The sequence below is a fragment of the Haliaeetus leucocephalus genome, unplaced genomic scaffold (genome assembly GCF_000737465.1).
Source record: "Haliaeetus leucocephalus isolate CR32 unplaced genomic scaffold, Haliaeetus_leucocephalus-4.0 Scaffold120, whole genome shotgun sequence".
NCBI lineage: Eukaryota > Metazoa > Chordata > Aves > Accipitriformes > Accipitridae > Haliaeetus > Haliaeetus leucocephalus.
This window is the reverse complement of record NW_010972556.1, coordinates 661,098-686,372: the sequence shown is the minus strand read 5'-3', so window position 1 is coordinate 686,372 and position 25,275 is coordinate 661,098. Positions and strand designations below refer to the sequence as shown.

The following is a 25,275-nucleotide window of genomic DNA, read 5'->3' as shown; positions in this document are numbered from 1 at the left end:
ACTGCAGCATCAATATAATCTCATAGTTATCACTTAAAGTATTTAGAACAAAATAATATTATACTACTTTTGTTTCTTACTAAAGACACTGCAAAGGCTTATTTATTTATTTAGTGGAATACAATGTGAAGACAGTGGTACAAATTGTTTGATGTACTGTTTTCTATTTATCTGCTCTAACAAAATGAATCTCAATATGGTTACATTGGTGAGCTATCCAGAGCTCTCTAAAATTACAGAGTAAAGCAAAACATAAAACAAACCTTATGTACCTTTAATTGAACAGACTTCATATTATGCTTAACTTTATTATACTGCAGTTGCTCAAGTTAAGCCATGGGACTAGTAACACTTCATAAAAATGTGCTGGATATTATGTATTTTGAGCCTTCAGTTACTATGATGGATATGAAAGGCATGCTAAAGCCGGATACCAGCACAGCTTTTTAGTTGGCTCTCGTATATAACATACATGTGAGTAATAATCTCTGATAAATGCATGAGCATGATTTTGGATCTCCTGTCCCTCAGTCCTTAATTAGGTATCGCTCCCACTATATGCTCGTGATTCTACAAGCTGGTAACAAGGACGAATGTGCTGAATGGGCATATTAATTGAATAAGGAGTGCAGGACTGTTTTGCCTTCTTACTGATATTTCAGAGGCCAAATTTTACACTTGGGAATTACAGACTGTTTAATTTTAACCTTTGCAATCTCAGTGACTTTAACAGGGCTGTCCACATCTAAGTTCCAGCCCAAAGCTTGCTGTAGAATATCACACTGTTTGCTGTGCATTAGATCTTAGTTCCAAATTGAAATAAAAGTCGGATGAATATACACACAGATACATTGACACCCAAGCACAGATATGGCCCCTTCTCTCAATTTCAAAATAGCAGAAAGACCCTTTGAACAAAATATTTCTTGAAGTTTTTTCTTGAGTGCTGGTAAGTGAAAAAATTTCTCCAACATACAGACACCCAATACCATAAATCCAAGCACTGCTTGTTTGGTCTTTTTGCTTAAGTGCAAGACAGTTTAGGAAAAAAATGGATTATACACATTAAATTCTGCCTTTAAAGCCTTGTCTCATACCTGTTTTCAGAGTACTTCTGAGGTTTTGACATTTTAACCTATCAACCTCTGTGTGAAGTACTGAGAAAAAAGGAAAATAACAAAGAAGCAAATGAGGAAAACATCTCAAATGAAAAAGATATTTAACATCCTATTAAATAAATAACTTAGAAATAAAAAGAAATGAATTTAGAACATACAAGCAAACCATACTATTCGTTTTGTTAGAACAGTTTTACACTACTTTGCTTATATTCCTTAATCCTATCCATTCTTCCACAAGGCTTCTCCAGAAATGTCATTTTTTTGTGCATATGACCCAAGTGCTTCCAGTAAATGCTTGCGTGTCTAACAGTTCATTGGATCACTAGGCTTGAACGAGTAATTAAGGTCTTTGATATGAGTTAGTATTCCATAAATAACTTTCCCCATGAAGATAATTCAACAGATTGTCTCACATCCCCTAAATTCTGTTGCAGAGATAAAAAAAATTGTTCACACTGGCAATAACTTCCATCCCATTTGATCCAGCTTGTATCTTCATTATAAGATATGACACCGAACTAAATAAAGTATTTCATGTGCCAGCAATAAGTATAAAACCTTCAAAGGCCTCCCCTGCTCTCTTTTCAAACAAGCAGATGTCTGCATTATTTCTTTGCATTTACGCTTCAAGAGGATTACCAAATATTCTTGACATAAGAGCCTTTGGTTCAACTGCATCAATAAAATAGTTCCTTCATCTATGACATTACTACCATTGGAAGAAAGTGAGCTGAAGTGTTTTTCCTTCTTGTTTTCTGTCCTCTCTTTGTGGCTCCTCTTCCATTCAGGGCCACAAACATTTGCCTTCCATTGTGCTTCCAATTTAATGATGCATATGTGTTATATCCATTTTCTTCTATTCTTTCCTTCAATTTGCAATCACTGTTAAACTCCTTCTGTTAAAAGAAGAAAAAAATACACTAATTCAGAATAAACATAATCTTTCAGAGTTGCAGCATACTGAAGATAAATAGTTCCCAGAAATATTTTGGAAGATTTCAGTGTTCTGTATATGACACCCTGTTAGCATTCTACAGTACATTTAAAGAATATTTTCACTGTGCCTCCAGCATTTAAAACAACATCAGTTAGACTGCAAAAAGTGAAACCAGCTAAATACATAATCAGTTATGCAGTGCATAATTATAGCAGTGAAATGATATAATTCACTCACAGCTGAAATTAAACTTCTCCGTGATGGAATATGACAACAATATTAAATTCTCAGTCATAAACTCGAGGTATGAGGTAGCAATCTTGGAATCATTCATCATGTTTCAATTCTAACAAATATAACCCTTAAATATCTTGAACTGGATTATTGATACCATATGTTAAACAAATATGCATGGCATAGGCCTACTTATTATTTAAAGTAAGATCCTTTACACCACATTGGCCCTGAAAAAGGGCTTTTTTGAATGGGTGCAAGTCACTGTTAAGCTGCTGTTACAATGGATGTGAGGCCTGTTTATTCTGCTGACCTGAAGAGGGGCTTAGCCTAAAAAAGAATTGTGTATGATTCTGTAACTTATTGACTAAATAAACTTGAAAGCAACTTTGTGTATGGTACAAGGGATTAAGGTTTTCTGTTTTTAAAGGACAACCTGTTGTCAGTTTGCTAGAAAGAATAAAAAATACAAGCATGTGGAAGCATGTAGGGGGAGACTATTTTGTTCTATAATGTTAAACGCACTTTTACACAGATCTTCTTCCCTATAATGAAGCCAAGAATGCTTTGTTTTCACAAACAAGTAATTCCTTCATATAAACCCCCACAGTTTTATCAAGTTACTTATATTCCATTTAGAAGGCTTTTGAAAGTGGGACATTTACAACACACTTAAATTACAACCAAAAATTAGTATTTTGTTGCTTCTGCATTTCAGAAAATAAGGTGTTCACAGCTCAGGCAGAAGCATGTCAGAATCTCAGAGTATGATACACTAACTACATGTGGTATTTTTAATGTGTCTACGAACAAGACTAGAAATATGTCTGAATAATAAAACAATTTTCATGGTACAGATAAGAATTTCAGGGATGTTTTATCTTTTATTATGATCAAAATTCTTAGATATTCAGCTAATAAAGACATAGAAAGTATCCACATTAATAAAAAAGGACATAAGAATATTAAAATAATAAATTTTCAATTTCTATTAATTTAAATCAGAATTTTTAAACTAGTTAATGTTCAGTACTTTCATACAGTAAGAATTTTTGGGTCTATAATTAATGTTTTACTTATTTGCTGCTAAGACCACAGCTTATGTTTTCCTAACAGAATTGCGCATATTCAAAGACAGTTTGGCTCCCAAAATGCTCTTTGATTTTGGGACTAGTAGTTAGTTGAACAACGACTGGTAGGGAAGACAACATCAGGAGACAACTCTCTACAAAACAACCCCTGATACTGCCTGTATTCACAAAGCTAAATATAGATCATTTAATGTTTATATGCTGTAATACGACACCCCTGGAATCAAGGTATTAAGAAGGCAGGTGGCCATCAATCACAGTTCTAAACCACAGTAACTTCTCCTATCTGCCAGCAGCTTGTTTTGTTAAAAAAGCAAAATAGTGAGTATTCTTTTGCTCCCTTATTCTAACCAAAGTCAGTCAAATGGAAAAGTATTTGATAAACATAGAAACAGTCTTATTTAACTTGTTTTCCCAGATGCAGAATTGTACTCAAATCCAAACTTTTATCTCTATTCTTAGATAATAAAGAGAGAACAGATGATGTTGTGATGTGGTTAAGAAGTCTTATTGGCAGGGGTCTGAGTGTTAGCCCAGGACTGCTTTGCTCATTTCAAACAAATTTCAGCATAACCCTGCACCAATGTCTATTGTGCACATGCTTAAGAGTGTTTTTAAAATTTTTATTGGTTCTGTTTTTCATATCCATCTGCAAGCTGCCACATTGTAGTAATATGAGTCTAACTGCAAGTCTTGGGAGGATGGGAAAAATAATAACAGAAGCATTCCTGAAATCTCTGAAGTATTATGGAATAGGTTTCGATAAGTCATTGTGTTGTGATTTTATGATGTGAATATTGAAAAATTATCTCAGCTGGAATTAAAAAAAAGGCTTTCCACATTCGTATCCTCCTGTCAACACTATTTCTAATACACTATGAATTACTGAATCTTATGGCAGCAGTTTCCACCTATGGTACATGAAAGCTACTTTGACTTCTTTTGTGTGTATATAGGGTTGGGACGGACTCTTAACCACAGCAGATGCGGCTAGCAACTTGGATAGGAAAACTTATCTCAGGCTTTGGGAGAGACCATCACAAATGACTAAATTAAACACTGTAAACTGAGATGTGTGAATTGAAGATGGTGATTTATGCTAACACCTTCACATATGTACAGAAGTATACCTATGATCAATGAGTGTAGCTTAACTGACAAATGGTAACCTTGTCAGCAACTCAGTACACCCTTATACCTCTCAATGATGCAGAACTGAGCACTGATCATCCTGTATTTCTGACCAGTGTAAATCTAGAAATTAAAATCCACATTTACAGGAGCTTAAGAAACATTTCTGTGTTCTGGTCTTTTCTTAATGTGATTCTTTGACACTGTCCAGGAGTTTAGAAAGTCAGAAGTAATCATTTGAACCAGGAGTGACTAGCCACAGTGCAGATGAGGGAGGACAGTTTATATAGTTTGTATGAACTAAACCCATCCTGTAGAAATGCTTCCTTAAAAAAGAGGGCGAAATGACTTCAAGCCCCTTGAGTCTCAGTTGAGACTGGCATTATTGCATTATTTTCAGCAGATGTAGGAGGCTTAGCTACATTGCCTGAGGATAAACCCAGCCTCAGCACCTATCTGTCACATGCTCTCTTTAAAGCCTATGTATGTTCTGAATACCGGACAATTTGAAGATTGGCTCATAACCTTTGCAGATAACTTGAATAAGTTTACATTTATGTGGGCTCAAACTCACCGGAACTGGCAAAAAATGGCAAAATTACAAACCAAACCAGATGTAATACCAGAACAATCTGGTGTTTGTGTAATCATGTGGATGAGTGAGGGTACACTTGAGCTGAGTAGTCAAATTTATAGATCATATTGCTTCCTATTAAAAATATTTTGACAGTTACTGGGTTTTGCTGCGTTGGGTTTTATTTTTTTGTTTGTTTCAGTTTTTTTGGGTCGTCCCCCCCCCGAAAGTAACAGTAACCTCAAACTTACACAAATTCAAATAGAGTATATATGGACAATTTTTGAATGATACCCAAATTCTGCCCAAAGCGTATCTATCTGCTGATATGCAAGTCTATGTCTCTCTGTACTGCCCATAATCTTGAGCATTAATACAGTCAATTTAAAGCTGGCTACTCTACAAATCTTCTTCAAACTTGTAGTTTGATAATTTGGTGTGTCTGCTCCATCACCTGAAGTTTCCAAGATTTCAGGTACACTTTATCCACTCCCATCCCCCCAAATTACTGCTAAATGTGACTGTAGTGCAGAAAAACATGGAAAAATAGCCTTAAAAATTACATTTTGTAGGACCCTCTCCATTGGCCACTACTTAATTAGAAACCTGACTGAATCAGTTAAGCATGATAAATCCTGGCAGCTGCTTTGGTATGATATGAGCTTAATAAACAACAGGGAGCTTGTGGAGAGTGGGGCAGCTGTTTTACCAGAGGATGAAATTTTGATGAACAGCTCACTTCAGCTCTAATTAGTAGTAACACACAGGCAAGCGGGGTTTTCAGTAGGCAAGAGAGGGAACTATGCCGACTACTGCAATCTGTTTGGAAGGTAAAAAAATACTTACAGAGCCGTAGACTTTTCCTTTCTTGTTCATGGCTAAATAATAGTTGCTCTTAATGGACTTAACTGCCACCACTCCGATTTCTACAGATGTTATCTCCAATATGCCTAAAAAATAAAAATTGAGCTATTTTAACACTTCAGTAGAGGATTTTCTCACTATAGAAAAGGTAATAAACCTGAAAAATCCTAAACTTCTAATATTCAGAACCAACTGACCAGCAAACTTTAGCTAAATTCTTCTCTAAACCATTGCAAGAATATACACAAACATTGTTTCAATTAACGTTTCCTTTGCTAACCCTGCATTTTAAATGCCATAAATACTGAAACAGCTCCATTCTTCATAGCAGAGTTTACTGAAATTTATCAGAAGAGACATCTGAACCACAGCATTAAATTAAATCTATAGCATATGTCAATAGAATGTTAGAATTACCCCAATCTTCAAAACCAGTGGTAAACTATTTATTCCTTGTAGGACATTCAGATAAACTAAATCTCTTGGCTGCACTGACCTGATAAATTCACTTTTGGCAAGTATGTTGACATTTTGGGATATAGTAAGACTAACCGTAATGGCCACATTATCTTTGTCTTTCAGATATCAGAAACATTTTGCTCTGTTTGTAATAGATATGATTAATTTTTTTTCTTTAAAACAAACTCTGGGATTCTGGATGGCTCAAGGGGCCAGTAATGGGAGTAGTAATAGGAGACAAGAGATTTTCATCTCTATGTTTTCTGCCCTAGAGCATACTTATTTGGGAGTAGTAGAAGTTACTACAACTTACATTATGACTTCAGAGATCCCTTTTCAGCTATTACTAGAGTAACTGGATGGCTATGTTGTTTCAGGATTGAGTCTTAATACAGGATAAAAATGGCTCCAACCAAATAACTTCTAAATGGTCTATCCAGGTAGTACGCTTGGCTCCAACATTTCTCCTGATATTAAAGTAGTAGTAGTCAGAACAATAGCCAGTCTAACTCAGTGGTGTCTAAGGGTCTACCAGTGGGGAAATTAAAGGAGGGCCAAAAGTGCTGAGAAATTGTAAAGAACATCCTAGACCAAGCCAACAAATAATGTGACAAATAGATGAGCTGGAAAAACACTGATGAGTTGCTACCTGCATAAAAAAAAAAACCAAACAAAACTGCAGTAATTTCCTCCAAAATATGTGCTATGCTTTTTGTCTGAGTAGGATAGTACTGGAAAATCCATACGTTTTTTCATTTACTTAAAAATTCCTTATGGTAACCACACATCAACTGAAGCCAACAGTGTAACTTGGTATTCAGTGCTTTTTCTGGAAATGCTGATTTTCTGTCCGTGAAAACTGAACGCTGTCTGTTCAGACTTTGCAGCCATGTGGACTTCAGTGTGCAGCGGAGGTGCGGAGGAAGTTCTTTCACTGTAAAGTTTTTTGAAAATGAATGCTTTATAACGATGCAAAAGTCATTCTGTATGGCTATTGAACTGGTCTATGCAACTCAGGAGTGAGGGTGTTACTTTTTCTGTGACTAGAAGCAGACTTTGATGTTATCTGGGCAGTGTCTGTGAATTAAGCATGAAAAACTAATAGCTGATTTTTATTGGGAAGTAAATGATGACATAGTTTATGCATGTGAAGAAGAGAGAGAATATCAAACTAGGCAATTTAACATGAAAGACCTCCTTTTATTGTCAAAAACCCAATCCTAGATGCATTTTAAAATATATATAAAATTCTATACTTATATAAACTGCACAAATTTTGATATGAAGATATATAAATTCCAGTGCAATTACCAGACACTTTGTGTTTACTTAGCAAGAAGCATTAGGTTGGCCACAACTAAAAGGTCTATAGTCCCTCCATATGAGAAAGACTTCAGTGAGAACTGTAAGATAAAAACCAGCAGGTCTAGGATCTAGTAAAGCCCTTCAGAAAGTGGACCATATCAAACCAAAGCAGAAATGCTATCAAAAAAAAACTTTCTTGTCCAAACCTATGAAGACATGAAAGTGGAGGATTATTTTGTTTAAATGTTGGTATCAAAATGCAAATATAAATGTTGATAGACACAAATGATCATGTATTATTAAAAAACCAACAAACCTGATAAAGCTTTCTGCTGTAAGATTGTTATGGTAACATTCTTAATTGCAGCATGAAAAATCAGCAGTGCTAAGGATGGACATATAAACTAAGAAAACTTCATCTATGCAGTGAAAGATCTGAATATCCACTGAGCCATGTGAGAATAATTCTGTACCAATTGCCTCTTGGGCTTTAAACCCAGACTTGAACAGAGTGAATGCAGTTACATAAAGCACTGCAAGTCTGCTACCTGTGAGGGGGTTAAAAACAACAGTTTCCAAAATCAGCTCACTCCATCATCAGTGGTGTCCAACTCAGTAGCAGCAATGGCCCCTCTGAAAAGGCCCCTCTGGTATCTGGAGCTGCCTAACTACTGCCAAGCCGAAAAGATATGGCCGGTTATTTAAATGAAAACTCTAAACACAACTTCATTAGCTACTTATATGTAATGTTAGCTTGAGAATTAGCACGAGGTGCTTAGGTGGAAATAAGAGGAGCTATAATTTAGGGGAACTGTAATCTAGGACGACACAGAAAATGTGAGGGAAGAGTCAGTTAAGACCCTTGACCTACTTTTAAGGCTAACTTGTCTACTGTTGCAAAGCAGCCATATATCATTTTCCATATGTAAAATGAAGAGAATTATACTCTCTAATCTCAAGAAAAGTTGTGAGTCATTGATAGTCAGCTCATATATACCAGTGGCATGCTGTTGATATAAGCAGATCAGTGAGTCCATACCAGCCAAGACCTATTATGCTTGTATTACTCTTAGAATGTTGCTCATTTTCACAGCAAAGAAAAGCCAAAGTTGCTTTCTTGATTTTCTGTGAAAGCATTAAGACAGAGCAGTGGTCTTTAATATTTCTCTCCTGCGGGACATCTCCTGAACTATTTGTGCTTGAAATCAGTTAAGTGGAGTGCCTTAAGTGGATGAGAACCTATTAGAGGGTAAGAATGTGGTGCAAGCAGTGCTACAATGCCCATTTCTTTTTATGAGTGACATGGGGTTTTGTATTTTCCATGCCAAAAAGTGATGAGAAGAATTTAGTTAATTCTTTCTACAGAAATTAATTGCTGTAACCTGAACCATGGCACTGTGGATCCACTAGGCTGGGTCCATTTCTAACAACAGCAGTAAGAAAAAAAAAAAAAAAGAAGAAACTGGCATAACATATGCCATTATTAATTTTTATGTTGAAATGGATTACACAGAGTTATATTTTGTCATATTATCCTTGTAACAATGACACCATATTAGTTCATTTCAATTGACTATTACACTTGCAGCTGAAGGAGAACAGTGCTTAAATAAGAAACTTGCACTGAATTAACCCATTTTAAATCTCTTGCACTTGAATGATGGAGACACACTGCTCTTCAGTACAATACCTAAGTTAAAGCAACAGAAGTATTCATATAATTCATGAAAATATAGTAATTTTTTCTGGTAAAGTTTGTTTGCAATCTCAAACTCCATTATATCCACAGTGGGGCAGCTGAAAGTAGGTCATAAGGACAAATGTTAGTACATTTACATCACATCCACAGTAACTAGCCTGATTATGCCTAGTTACACTATTTAACTGGAGCCAAATATAGCTGAATTCTTTGGAACTATTATTAGTTTGATCTCATCACCAATGATCGGGGATTTATTCTCACTGAATGTGTTTTGTATATTTGGAAGTTGAAAAATGTGTAATGTTCAGTGACAATTTTGCATATTCTAACCTCTGCAGTACTTTGGGGGGGAGAAGGGGAAATTTTAATGGCTGTTTTTCTTTCGAATGAATCTAAAAGTCTTGAATCTAATACCCCTTGGGTAGCAGGGACATAATTTGGTACTTATCTACTCTACTACTCTCTGTACACCCTGGAGACTTCACTGGAGTTACATACTAGTTACAAGCACAGAACTAGCTTTTGTGTAGATTGCAAATTATTCAGTATTATTTACAGATTTTCTCAGGAGGAGATTCCCTCATAAGTTTGACAGAAATCTACTGAAGGCAATAAGAATCTTTTCATAGGTGTCAGTGACGTAGACACAAATTTCAAAAGTCAGCATGAGAGCACCAATTCATCTGACATGGATCTACGAGCAGAAGTCATAAGGACTTTTCAAAACTTTGAAAAGACTGGATTTAAATCAAATGCCTTTGATGTAAGGGTGAAAATATGTATTTGATTATTCTTGAGTCATTATTAAATTCAGCAGGAATGTATAAAAAAAAGAAATCGAGACATACAGTATGAAGGTTAAAACTGTAGTGTTTTCACTATCTAATGGAACTGACTTCTTTGAGGGCACAAATAATTTTGTATTTTCTTCAAGGTTTATGTAGCAGAGTCTCGGGCTGTGATTGGACTTCTATATTACTGCAATAAAAAAATATGTTTTCCATGGGCTCTCAAGAATAACTCTGTAAAATTTCATATTCTTCAAGTGCTCCAGGCTTGGACATAAGAGCCTATTAGACAATATGGCTGAAAGGATACCAGACCACTGTGGGTACTCCACTGGCCTTAGTTAGGAAAGCTATTCTTGACAGATGATTGATCTCAGACACCTCCAAAAAATGCGTTTCTACGACCTACCGTGTAACTTATTCCACTATCTACATTAGAAAGTTTTTTTTAGTATCCAATTTAAATGGCCTTGTTGTAATTTGAGCCCATTAATTCTTGTTTAAACTGTAAACTAACATAAAAAAAGAGATTTTTTTTTTTCTTTGCAGAAACCTTTTACATATTCAGGAATTATTATCACACCTACCTATCTACCTACCAACTTTTGCTCTCTGAACAATCCCAGTTTTTCAATGCTTTCCTTAAATCTTTCAGGTTTTCTAGATCTTTGAACACTCCTGTTGCTTTTGTTCACAACACAGCCATAGTACTCTTGCTGAAATCTTACCAGTGTTAATACATGAAGGAATATTTCACTTTTCCTGCAAAGGATATATGCATACTCATACATTTATGCATACTTCCTTTTTTTTTTAGACTAATATGATAATACTGATTCATGTTTGATTTGTGATCCATCACCCTTGCATACATGGAAGAAATGTAAGCAATCATTCCTCATTCTGTAGTTGTGAATTTGATGACTCCTAGTTAAATGTCATACTTTGCACATGCCCCATTTAAGTGGTCTCTTGTTTATTTTATAATTTCTCTAATTTGTCAATGTTGTTTTGAGTTCTTATTAGTCCTCCAAAGTACTTGCAACTATTCCAAGTTTCATATTGCCTGCAACTTTTATAACCATATTTTCAATTCCTTCATTCAAATTATTAATGAATTTTTGATTAGGAGATACCTTGAAGAGACTTTGCGGAACTTGATGCCTCTGTTCAGATTGGCAGTGAAAAACTGGTGAGTCCTGAGTCCTGAATATGGCTTTCCATAGTGTAAGAATTCCACTTATATTTTGCTTGCTGGTCTTGGTTAAGAGAATATCATTAGGGACATTAGTTTCAAAAATCTTTCCCAAACTGATGGTATCTACTGCTTCTCTGCTACACATGAAGATTTTTATCTCATCACAGTTGAAAATTAGGTTGGTTTGATATTACTTCTCTTTGATTAATTCTTTGATTAATTATTTTTGGTTGATAATTTCTCAGGTGCTTATAAACATATATTTAAAAATTGCTTTTCCCATTTTTTTTTCTCAGGATATGATGATTTGTCTCTAGGTCTTTGTTTTTTTCCCTTTTAAAAGATAGGTATTATATTTACTACTTCCTCAGTTACGTGGGGAGTCATTTTTCTCCTCAAGTTTTCAGAATTAATCTCTAAAGGCTTGCCAGCCTACTCAGTAGAGCAAGTAAATTTTATCAAGTGAAAAACAGATAACATCTGACTCATTTTCATTTTGTTCTCTCTCTATTCCAACCAATGTTAGCTTCTCTTTGGAGCTCCTGTTTCTTTTCTGTGAAGACTGAAACAAAAAAGGCATTTCAGCATACTTCCTTGTACGTTTCTTGTATCTGACTTTATAACATTGCCTGGGCTCAGGCATTTCCATGCCTTAAAACTTTTCATTCCAAGAGAATGTGTAAAGTAATTTCCATGATATCATGTGACTTGCAATTAGGCTTGATAATAAGCACTACAAAAAATTAATATTCTTAGGGGGAAAATTCTCGTTAGTAGTTACTCATTTCTGGTTCCATGCTTTTTAGGAACTTGGAAAGGAAAATAGAATAATAAAAAAAAAAATTATTCTGTGGCCTCCATTATGGTTTTAAAACAGATAGCACACTATTATTTTACAGCCATAACTCTGTAAACTTCAACAATTACAACTAATCCGCTTTGACCACATGCACTGTAAAAGCATAGCTTTCAATACCCAAACCATTTCCAAGTCATTATAATTAGAAACATTTCAAATATCAACTTGAGATGTGCCCTGTAGCTATGCATGTGCTCTCTTTACAGGTCTCAAAGGCTAGAAACATACTCCCAATAGAACTCAAATATATTTAACTTAAATAAACTGTATTTTTATAGTTTGTCAAAGTGATCATTATATAAATGACAAGGCAACAGAAAGCTGACTGGCTGTCTTGCTCTGCACAGAGGGACTGTAAAAAATACAAGTGAAAAATTTCACTTACGTAATTCTGTATGCTAATTCCAAATGTCCTATGTTTTTATAAAAATGCTGGTAATATGAAGCAAAAAAATTACAAAATATCCTAGAACTTGAGTGAAATTTTGTCAAGCAATTTGTTAGGAAAGACAACTTGACAGAGTACCAGATGTATTATCGAGGCAGTACTGCAATGGATTCAAGCATACCCTGCAAAGAGAACCACTTGATTCTGGGACCAAATTCAACTTTGCAGTGTGAGGCAGTGACCATTTTTCTGTAGCTGCGTCATTGGTGTAATAAGTTCTTAAAATGCACTTTAAATGTCTGCAACCCTAGCTGCAGTCCTCTTAATGTAAAGGAACAGGACCACCTTGCACCTTCCTCCCCCTTTCAGAGATTATCCCATATACATGGCAACCTACAGGCAACCCCTCCCTCCCTTGCCCTCTCTTCTGTCTGCATAAATACCACAGATGAAGAGTGCGTTCAGCTGGATGGAATGTGATGATGACTGAGAGCTTCCAAAACTTTCCAGTTTCCCAAATGGTGACAAGAACCTGCTGGGCCTGTGAAGACAGCTGCTGCTTTTGGTGGAAAGGATGGAAATTGGTAACATTCCTCTAAACTGACTTTTAAGAACTTTGTGTGCATCCTCCAGGGAGCTTCTCTGAAGGGGTACCTTTGACTGGCATTGGCTTGGGTCAAACAAAGTTTGTGATTAAGGCATAATGTTAAAGATTTGATATTTCAAAAAGCTGCTCTTAGTAGCTGGTTAGAAGAAATGAGACTGGTTGGATGTGGTCATGAAAGAGTGAAGTGCTAAGGATTATGAGCCCACTAACTCTCTTTCCACTCTGTTTCACAAGTTACACCTGTGCAAAGCAAGTTGAAAACATCCCCCAAATGAGAAGTTATAGTTATCCCTATCTTTTATTTGTTTTTCATAAGAATTATTGACAACAGAAGGAGGAAGATGGTGGAAGTAGAAGATAAAACAAACCTAGAAAACTGAAGATGGTCTAAGCAAGACTTGCTTTTGGCAGCTTTTTCAATGAAGCAAAGTAGTTCCACTAAAATGTAATCTCTTACAGACTTTGCGGTTTTCTTTGGAACGCAGCTTAAGATACAAATCTCACAACCCATGATGCCACAGTTATGGGCAGAAATCTCAGATAATAACCAACCTGATCCATAACCTGAGCTTTGACTTAAAACTAAAACTTCACCTGAAGTTAAATCAGTTTGGTGCTTTTTATTATTATTTAATATTTTCTGAGACCTCCACCCTTCCTGCTCTAAATCAGAAGTGAAAGTACTGAAAGACCACAAAGCAAGCTGCTAATGTGTCATAGTTAGATCAACTATAGCCAAAATGTGAATGTCCCATGAGCTTTCCAGTCCAATTCCCACATCTGATGCATTTGGATAAGCCTGAGATATGTATCCAAACTTCTGGAAGGCTGTGGGAAGAGGACCTCTGAGCCTTCCTGCATTAGCACAATATCAGCATAAGATGTGAAATCTCCTTGGTGCATAAAGATCACATAAAAGACTAATTATTAGAGCCCTTTCTCAGACCCACAAGGGGATTAAAGGAAACTAAACTGCTTTTCCTTTCCTTATCTGCTGCTTTCATGGCTTTAATTTCAGAGCAGAGCAAGGACCACTCAGCCAACGCTTGTCTGTAGAGGAAGTAAATGGAAAGGTGGCAGAAGTAGGGTACATGGGAAGAGAGAACCTCATTAGTAATGCAGTAGTGAGAGCTGTTGGTTAGCAAAGGAGGAGTTTAAGTTTAGCTACAAGAATGGCAGGAATCAATTTAGCTAGTATACATCCTGACATGTAACAGAAACAATTAATTCAGGAATACAGTTAGCCTAAATGTCCAAAGTTAGATGGGTTAAACTTAAGCAAAGGAAATGCAGAAGTGACTTTGAGGACACATCTATGCTGTCAGTTGAGATGAGTTCAGATCTGCCCTCAAGGACACCTTGTCCATCACTTTCATCACTAACATGCAAGCATGTAATCAGATTTAGCCAAAGTGCTAAAACTGTCTTGCAGGAGGGAAGATAAACATGTTTGCTTCCTTCACATGGATTTAATTCATGCTGTGGACAAGGGGTGGCTACAGGTAGGGCCAACTGTACCTAGCTCTGTTAATCAGAGCTCAGATTTCTTGAGCTCCATGCTTTAAGCCAAGACGGGAAGAGATACAGCCAGCTACATGAATGTTGATGGAAAATACAAAGGTCTGAACATTTCAGCATGCTTGACACCAGCATTGCAAGAATTGATTGATAACTTGTAGGTTAGACACAGACAGTGTCAGAATCCATTATCTGATCTGTTTCTGGGATGGAGGAGTTATAACTGATGACTCATACTGATCAAGAAATGGTAGCAATTCATATGCCAATAGAAAAAAAGGAAAACAAAACACCCCCGACCCCACCCCCACCTAGTATATATGGTTAGATGCAGGGTTGTAGTTATCCGATTTGTTAGATCTCTTGACAAAGATGGCTTAAACAGTTTCAGCCCTCCCTTCCCCCAGATACTTCTTCCTGCCTCTGTGCTGAAGTTCACCAACCCTTCAAATATAACTGTTTGTGGAGCAGCACTATAAACAAAATCATTGGAATGATCTGGCTTGGAAATAACTCTGAATAGAAAACAAATCAACTTAAACCCCTAAGGACTAAACAATCCAAGCCTTTGCAGTCATTCCTAGTAGTATATGTTTTCTAGACCTCCTATTGCTCTCTTTCTGGTCTCTTTCCAATTGGCTAATTTTTTTGAAGTGAGGTGCCCAAGACTGGACCAATGTTCTAACTAAGGCGTAATGGGTACTGAATTGAGCAGAAAGATTACTTCATGTGTTTATAAGGAAACTTGGATCCCAATCCAAATCCTAATCGAAACTTGGCAGTCCATATATGTTTCCATTTAGTAGACAGGACCAGGCACTCAGGATTTCTGCCAAATCTTAAATTTCTAGGTTTCCACAGAAATACACAGGAGAATGGAAAGCTTATAAGAGACTAGTACAGCTCAGTAAATTTTCTCAGGGGTGTGCGGAACTGCCTACTTCAACCTAGGTGGAATCCTGAGTTATCTTTCACATGCATGGTCGTTACGTTCACCTCCTGCATTTTACCATTTCTATAAGTTTCAATGTGAATAATTGCAAATTGGAAGAAACTGGATGGAGTTAAGGCTGTTTCATTTATTGCCCATCCCAACACACAAGGAAGGGAAAATGCATAGGCAGTGGCACTGCAGAAGAAACAGTCAAAATGCATGGTGACTGCTAGGAGGAGTAGCTGTCCATCACCTGTGTCGTGGTTTAACCCCAGCCAGCAACTAAGCACCAGGCAGCCGCTCAGTCACTCCCCCCCCATCCAGTGGGATGGGGGAGAAAAATCGGGAAAAGAAGTAAAACTCCTGGGTTGAGATAAGAACGGTTTAATAGAACAGAAAGGAAGAAACTAATAATGATAATGATAACACTAATAAAATGACAACAGTAGTAGTAAAAGGATTGAAATGTACAAATGATGCGCAGGGCAATTGCTCACCACCCGCCAACCGACACCCAGTCAGTCCCCGAGCGGCGATTCCCCGCCCCCCCTTCCCAGTTCCTAAACTAGATGGGACGTCCCATGGTATGGAATACACTGTTGGCCAGTTCGGGTCAGGTGCCTTGGCTGGGCATGAGAAGCTGAAAAATCCTTGACTATAGTCTAAACACTACCGAGCAACAACTGAAAACATCAGTGTTATCAACATTCTTCACATACTGAACTCAAAACATAGCACTGTACCAGCTACTAGGAAGACAGTTAACTCTATCCCAGCTGAAACCAGGACAATCTACAATCTCAGGAAAGGCAGGACTTCACTTGCTCAGGCAGTCAGCTGCTGCTCAGTCAGGAGCTTCTAGCAGATACAGGACAGACATTCACAAGTGCGGCACAAATTATAATTAAATGGAGCCAATCGCTATTTAGGCACTGACACATATGAGCAGATGGAAGTAAGTCTGGGTGCTAAAGTGGTCAGAGTATGTACAAACAGATGAAAAAAGGCATCCCTATGAGACATTGTATGGAAGTTGTGAGACTTACGAAAGTCAGTGTGCTGCAGATGGCCTCTGCTACTTGTCTGTCAACAATCTTTATCCAAATGACAGGTTTTTTGCCTCCTACTGGGACTGCCTGACACATACTGTGGCTGTTGCTCTAGCTAAGGCTGCTCAGCTGCACATCAAAATGAGACAACAGTTTCTTTCAACAGTTATGTTTAATTTTGGGCCTCATTTGTTCTTACGATGGATCTCGACTCCCCATTGTGCAAGACAACAGGACTGGAAAAATATGGTTTCTCATTTGCTACTCTCAAATACTTATCTTCTTGTGAAGGTAGGAGACAGAAGGAAACTCACTGCATAGCTGTACCACAAAGCTTGGCAATGTGCATTGCACTGCCTGTGGCAGGTAGGATCCTCTTCTAAATCTGTATGGGCATAATGACCTAGTAATGTGGTAAAATACAAAAATCACAAAGTTCTACAGGGTCCTCTTTAAGAGACCATGACTAGGTACAATTCCTAGCAGTATCCTGCTACTACTATGTTTCTTTGGAAAAAAAGGATGTTTTAGTGTTTTCCTTGCAAATCAGAAAGTTGCTAAACACACTAATCCACCACATCAATTAGTTGTTGGTTCTAATGGTTTATGTCTGTCTTCGCCTCACACAGGAACAGGGAATCCATGGTATTTTAAAATATGGGATCCACATGTTTATAATGCAAGACTACCACTGGACAGCTATAATGATCATTCTTTTTCACATAATTATCCTTGGTGGCAGTTACTTATCAACACTTTCAGCAGTTTTCTTCTACAATGCCGCAAGTATTCCTAGTATTGCTTGGTCACAATAATCACTTTTTTAAGGAAACTTTATAATGACTGTGGGAACAGAATGAACATCTGAGAAGTGTAGATTAGGGCAGCTGTGTGGTATGGTTGATCAGTATTAAGTAAATGACTGCAAACAGTATTTCAGTCTATCTTAAAACTCCTAACTGTTGTTTGTCCCTTGTAGCTTTTTTTTTTCTCCACAAATTCTTTTCTTAACTGACCCGGATGTGATCAATTGAAAGGCAGGTCTCTGACCCTAATACTCATATTTGCATAGTTTGGGTGAATGTTGTATATGATTTAAGATGACCAGTCATAGGTTGTGAGTAACTCATAACCCCTTGGGTACTTTGCAAACAAACTACTGTCTAACCTTTTTCAGACAAAATATTTATTGAAAGACACAATTATTATGAGAATTGTTATTGCACAGTCTTTAAGTAAATAAAGATAAATTGATTGCAAGTTGTTACTATATCAGTTGTTAAGGCTAACAGTTTAGCAGCTGAAAAGAACTCAATGACCTCTGATCACTAGTTCATTGATTTGTCCATTTTTTGTTTTTTTCTGACATAAATAATTCTGTGTACTTAATTAATCTTAAATTACAACCAATCAAAAAGACACAATTCCATAACTGTATTATTCTTGTTATAATGCTATGTGATCAGCTTCTCATTTTTAATGGTAGATTTGTACTTTGTCTTACATATTTTGTACGCTTCTTTCATCATCAAAGGTATGCTGAAACACTAAAGCAAGTCACAAGGTCTGTACTCTTGCACACAGATGTAAACTATTGCCCGCTATAGTGCAAGCACCTGATATATGTCTTTCACAGTGTTTTCATCTTTAATACTTGACTGTCTCCTAACCTGGCTGGACCTAGTATCTTCAGTCTTTTAGTACAAACAGTTTTTTTTAAACTTTGATGAGCAGTGATAAGTGCTGTCATCTTAAACGTTCATTCAACACCTCATCAAAAAGCAGGATGACAAAATCGTCAGTCTTGCACAGAAACTTAAAAGGCCGATCTGCAGAGCACAATCACTTCACACCCTTCTGCTTTCATTATCTTCAAGTCTCCTTCTATATTGTTTCCCATCTCCTCTGCTGGCATCCTCAGATAGCAGCTAACAAGCATGTTTTGCACACGGGATTATGTGATCTAATTGCACACATTCTTGCGCCTCATGTCTTGTCCTTTTATACAAACTCTGATTCCCTAGCCTGGGTTGCTGAAATCTTTTTGGTATTCCCTTTTCTTGAACTATGTAACTCTCTTGCACAAATACTCACAAAACTATGCTTGGGACAGTTAACAGACAATACAATTCAGAAGGCTTGATACATTCTTTCCAGCTTTTCTACTCAACCTTCTGTATTTAAATTGGGGTTTCTGCTCACTGGAGTCTAACAGCACAAAATCCCACTCAGCCAACCACCCCCAATCAACTACTTAGCTGACAGTGAGTGCAGTTTCTGCTATGATCCCAGCAGTATCCTTGTCAGGGGATGTGTAGAGGGCAAAGAACCTCCTGTACTTTTATTTCAGGTTCAGAGATATCTTTCCTTACACTACTGTCTAACCTTGCAAAGAGCACCTGGCCCCTAGGCCATTTGGTGAAAACTGGTTGACAACCGTATTCGCACCTTCTAGGGTGGTCTCGTGCATCCCTGAGAGTGCTTGGTTCAATCTTCCTCAGGCTATTACCTCTAGAGACTTTACCCATAGCCCTCAGACACGTCTGTGTTTTTTCTGTTCTGGGTGACTGACATATTGTGAAGACTGTGTGGCAACCCACCAGTTCACTGTTTGTATGGTCTGATGCCAAGGTCATGTAGAGATCCCCTTGCAGGGCCTGGCACGAGAGTGAATAAAACCAAAGGAACCAAGCCTGGCTTGGTCTTGTCCATATACCCTCTTAGGAGTGGTCCCTGCAGTGAACTATCCTGAGAATTTTGTGGAGGTTCATCCCAGGAGGAAATCGTTCATGCCAAAACCAGCTAAGCGTGAACTAACATGTGTAATGTGAAAGGTCAGGAGTGCTGCATCCAAAAGCCACCTGGGGAGTTAAGTTATCCGACATTGTAGACGAAGTCCTAGACAGCTATTGGGATGAGCAGCTGAAGAACAGAGCTACAATATTTTGTCTCGGATTCTGCATTTGGAGACAGACACTTCTGAGCAATGTCAGAGCAATGGTGCATGTGCTGCTTATACAGCCTGGGCACAGACAGTAAATATAAAACTATGTAGACAGTAAATATAAAACTATGTACAATGTCTTACTGCTTGTATATTTCAAGAAGCATCAGCATTTCTATACACATGTTGTGTAGCTGATGTATAGATAACAATAAATAAACAGTGATGTGTTAAAATAAGGGAACAAAAGTAACCAGTTTTCTCAGGAAAGTAATCGGCAAAGTCCTGGCGTTGTCTGCGTTCAACATTTTCATTAATGATCCACAGTAATGCCATGACAAACCCTGCTGATTATACTAAACTATTCAGGGTAGTAAATCTGAAGGAACTGGGAGTAACTGCAGAAGAATCTCAGGATCCAAGCTGACAAGGCAATAAAATAATAGATAAAACTCAATGTACGTGAATGTTGTAAAAACTGGTGCACACAGGGAAAGTAACGTTAGGTTTATAAACACGGAATGTGTTACAGAATGGCTTATGGCCCAGCTATCACTTCTTACTCTTATAATAGATAGCAAAACAAAAATTAGGAATGTACAGTACAGGGGTAGGGAACGTTTAGGAAATGGAAAATATAGCAGCAGAGTTTAAATCCATCTGTGCTTGTATTTTGAACAAGCACGCTACCCTAGCCTCTCATCTCATAAAAGATGGAACAGAACTGGAAAAGCTACAGGAAAGGGCAACATGCATGGTCAGAAATAAGGATTAACTATTGTTTGAGGAATAAATAAAACCTAGGGCTTCTCAGGGTGGAACAGAAATGGCTTGAGGAGCACGAATCTACAAAATTGTAGGCAACATTGAGAAAGTGAACAAAGAGCAACTACCCACTGAATCTTAAATGAAATTATTGGCCAGATGTTTAAAACGAAAGAAGGTATTTTTCCATATTTGTTAGATTACAGTAGTCATTAGTACCATGTCAGTTTACATGAAATGAATAGCAATCAGAACAATTAATTCCAAAAACGTGTTCCTAGGACAAGTAAATAGGCTATTGCTACTGCTACTGTCAGAGACAGGAAACCAGACTTGACCTTTAGTCTGAAGCATTGGAGTTGCCCTTTAATTCTTACATATACATCCCCTCATATAGAGAAATGGAAGAAAGCAGAGAAACAGCCAACAAAGATTTGTCAAGAGCAAATTCTGTTTAATTTCATTCATATGACAATGTAACAGGTCATATCATGAAAAAAGCTATGTAGTTAGGCTTTTGACACTATCACATTACATTATCACAAATACACTAGTTTCATATAAAACTGTATTTTAAGTAGGATGAAAAACAGGCTAGAAAACCATATTTAGAGAATCATTCTCAATGATTCACTGCCAAAATGGAATGAAGTATTGAGTAAATGCAAATACAGGATGAAGAAAAATCAGATAGCCATTTTGCAGAAAAGTGTCTGGGTGGCTGGTGGTCCACAGTTAGGGCTTGAGTGAACAACAGCGAAAGCAAACATGTTCCTAACATGTCTAAACATGAATATAGTGTGTGAAATGCAAAAGACCATCTCTCCACATTATTCAGCACTTGGAAGGCTTCATCTAGGCTCTATGCTCATTTCAAGATATGTCTAAGGAGGGCAACCAGCATGGCCATAGGTCTAGAAAAATTGATTTGCAATGGAAAATTAAACAAATTCATCCTGTTTATCTTAAGAAGAGGAGATTTGGTAAGAGATAGCATATCAGTAACTTTCACATACTTAAAAAATATCTGGAAAGAGGAGGGGAATATTCCATGCAGGTGACAACAGAAATAATGGGCTCAAGAGCACAAAAGAATAAGAGAGAATATTAAGGATAAGAAGATTTTAATAAGGGCGGTAAAACCTCTCTGTATTCATTAAAGATGCTTTGGAGTGTGTGCAGTCTTTAAGAGCAGGTGATAAAAGTGTCCAGCGGAGTTGTTGATAGGTATCATCCATATGTACATTGTGGGACAAGGGGATGCACCACATGATCTCCTGAAATTTCTTCCAAGCCTATACAGCTGTGTTACCACACACAAGAAGTCAATCAAATGTTTCTGAAAATGCTGGACTTGCTATGCTACAAAGCAGTGTTCTGTACAGTCTTTGCATAGGAAATCAAACACTTCTAGAAATGTATGGACTGACAGCGTGCATGGTGTGCAGCTCATGTCCTGGACTGTTCAGGATTTTTGGTTACACAGAAACCAGTCACAACTACTGTATGATATTTCTGGTCAATGCACTGGAATTCTAGAAGAAATGCAAAGAATCATTAAAAGGCATAGACAGCAGAAGAGGTCAGTTCAGGTATGTGGTAGCTCTAGGCGACAGTAGGAGTGTGATCATTTACATTTTACTCACAAAAACTTCAAGACCATAAATTGTTTCACAGTGCACCATCTTCACAGATTATGTATAAACTTTAGAGATCTTGCCTCTAAATTGTGAACTTTATGTCCCTCATCCTCACGTTCTTCATTTGCAGGCTTGTGCTTGTTGATCCTAATTGATATCTGATCAAATGCAACACTGACCGTAATTCCTTTTTGTTTTATTAGAAACCATTCAAACACTGTAGTCAGTGGTGTTTAGAAATGAGAAATCTATTTATTTCTGTAATGAAAAGCATTATTATGACAACAGTACTAGACCTGTTTGAAATTTGAAGGGACTTCTACTTACCAAAAATAAATAATGAGCTTGCATGCTGGTGCATCCTACAGAACTTAGGATTCAGTATCTGAAAGCTGGACTGCCAACTGTAGTTCCTACAAGACTTACAAATTTGTGGGTACTCTTTTCACAAATCAGGTTCATAAACAGCAAGTATTCTACAAAGCAAAGCATGAAGATAACAGAACCACTTCTGAAAATTTGATTCTTAAGGTCCATGTTCCTCTGCCCACCTCTAGTGAATTATTTTATTTCTATTCATGATTTCCCTAGTGCATCTCTTTTCCCCCTCAAGCCCACACTGTAATCTCCTCCTCTCTCCTTGTGGTAGACACTGACAAAAGAACTTGATAGAAAAAGAGTAAGTTGAAACATACGACTAAGCATCACAGTCGCTTCCTTTAAACAGTCAGTCTATTTATTTACTTTATTTATTTTGCTGTTTTGAAATCTGTGTGTGCCAAGACCACACTCTGGGAGCTCCTTGCTGTGTATAAACTAACAGAATAATCAACAGTTATAAGACACTGCTAAATCTACTGTCATGCATCTGCACAATCATAACTCACTTCCATGCAACTACAAAGCAACTGGACTGCCTGACCCCACTCAGTCCCACCAGTTGCACTGTCAGCTGCCTATGAAAAAATAAAAGCCCTCAGGGAAAGCAGAAGATAATAAACCAGTCTCTGGTAGGAAAGATAGAAGAAATTTTTGTATCAGGATAGAAATTATACTGCAAATATTTCCTTTGTTATGACAATAGAGCAACACGAATATATTACTGACACTAGTTGCAGGTGATTTTTAATTTCCATGTCCCATATGTTTCATGTACATACTGAGCAAGAGCTAGTGCTCTGTAAAATCTTTAATAAGACAGAGATGACAAAATCCCAGTTGGCAAAACCTTCTCAGTTCTCTAGTATCGAAGTGGAACAGTTCTGGTGCAAGGAGTTCTAGCATGTTGCCTGAAGGATCTCAAAGCTGTGAGTGCCACTGCTCCAAATGTCAGCTGACAAGACCCAGTGCCCACTAACCTCAGCAATCCTTTCTAATTGATCTTAAGTCTTTGAATATCAATCTCTGATTTCCAATGTAACAAATCCAGTGCTGTGAGGCACATAAAAGGGAGCTCTGTGGCCACATTCCCAAACCGAGGCAAACTACCCACAGTCAGGGAGACTGGAAGTTTCCAAAGGCTGACCTAAGTTATACCAGATCTATCCTTCCTCCTTAAATCCCATTTCAACAGGAGATGTCAGATGAATCAATAAGTGACCAGACTGGCACAGTTCTCAGCTGGTTCACCATTATTTGCTCAAAACCATCTTAAGTCCAGCCTCAGAAATAGAAGGATTTTAATGAGCAGTATGCTCTAATTTATGAAGCCTTATATCTTCTTCTTAGTTAATGTATAATATGTAGAGCCAGTGATCAGCACTGTCCTGAAATATACTGTAATCATGAGCTGATACTTCAGCAATTCCTTATTTCTGTGCTGCTTCTGACAAAATATACATAGCTTTGAAAACTAACAAAAAACGTTCTTGCAGATCTATGGCCTGTGGTTGATTAAATCTACCATTTTTCTTAGTGTAGAACTAATGATTTGTCACTTCTTCGATTGCTTGCCTGTTATCTCATAAGAGCTATATCTTTGTTTACATGAAAACTCAGAGCTATTCATTAACAAACCTGAATGACGATTTCCAGCAGATGCAAAAGCTATTAGGAGAAGACAACTAGCATGAATACTTAAATCTTACTTCAAGAAACCTGGCTTACCTTAGTAACAAGCGGGCTAAAGCAAATCACTGATGGACTTGTTATAGGACCACTCTAACGTCCTCCCACTCTGCCCTCATAAAATATTTTTTATCATGTACATTAAACAAAGGCTATTACCTGTTTACTCTTAACAGTCATGCCCCTGATGTCATTTTCCCTTTATGTACATACTAGCATAGAGAGTGTGACCTTCATTCCAGTATCATTAGGTATCAGAGCCAGAAAGATCAGTTTGAGAAGCCAGTAAACACCGTTGATTCAAGAGACTGATAGCTTTGCAGCCGTGACCTAGCAGAATAATAGCAAAGCTTGAAATAGGACTCTTATCTCAGTTCTATTTCAGTGTTTTATCCAGTGAGGCTACAATATTTAATAAAAGCAAACTTTCCTAATTATCTTAAATGATTTGAATATCAACCTCTGTTTCCCAGCTTAACAATTCCAGTGTTGTGGGACATAGAAAAGATTTCTAGATCCCTTTTCAATTCAGAAAATAATTTAAGTTGGAAAAGGCCTTTGGAGGTCATCTGGTCCAAACCCTATGGGCCAAATTCAAAGTTCTGTTAAGTTGTTCTATTTCTTCTTTTTGATATCTATGTTATTGCTGTCATGGCTGTCCTGGAAAAGAGTTAAGTGACTTCCATGATCAAGGATCCTTAGAATCCATCTCTATCAATGATCTCTTCCAAAACTGGATCGCCATATGCAAACTGAAACCTCAGTGGAAGTCACTGTGGTAGAACTGGCATCAGATTCAGAATCTGGTCCTGATTCCACTGTAAATGAATTAGAAGCATTAAGCTCGGAGAAGATCACTGACTTTTGACAAGGTGGTGGCTAATGGGCACTGTAAAACATATGCAAGGAGACAGTGACAGCTGATTCTGATTTCTCTTCCAACATGTGGATTATGTTACATCCACCCAAGCACTAAGCTTTCATCTCAAACAGTTGTGAAGGTGAAGGCTTCTGGGGGTCTCATTCTCTAATTATGCCTGACTTAGAATTCACTTAAGTTAGACTAACATGGATAGGAAGTCAAGTTCTGTTAGCTGTTC

The 25,275-nt window shown here is 37.3% G+C and overlaps 1 protein-coding gene across 1 annotated transcript in view; it reads right to left on the bottom strand.

Moving 5' to 3' along the window:
* Positions 1-1,748: 1,748 nt before the first annotated feature.
* FGF10 (fibroblast growth factor 10) overlaps positions 1,749-25,275 on the bottom strand; it is a 62,668-nt gene continuing 39,141 nt past the window's right edge. Inside the window, exons 2-3 of the mRNA XM_010585755.1 lie at positions 5,935-6,038; positions 1,749-2,017 (exon numbers count right to left, since the gene is read on the bottom strand). Of these exons, the coding sequence (XP_010584057.1) occupies positions 1,820-2,017; positions 5,935-6,038 (302 nt within the window). The 3' untranslated portion in view covers positions 1,749-1,819. The remainder of the gene's footprint in view (positions 2,018-5,934; positions 6,039-25,275) is intronic.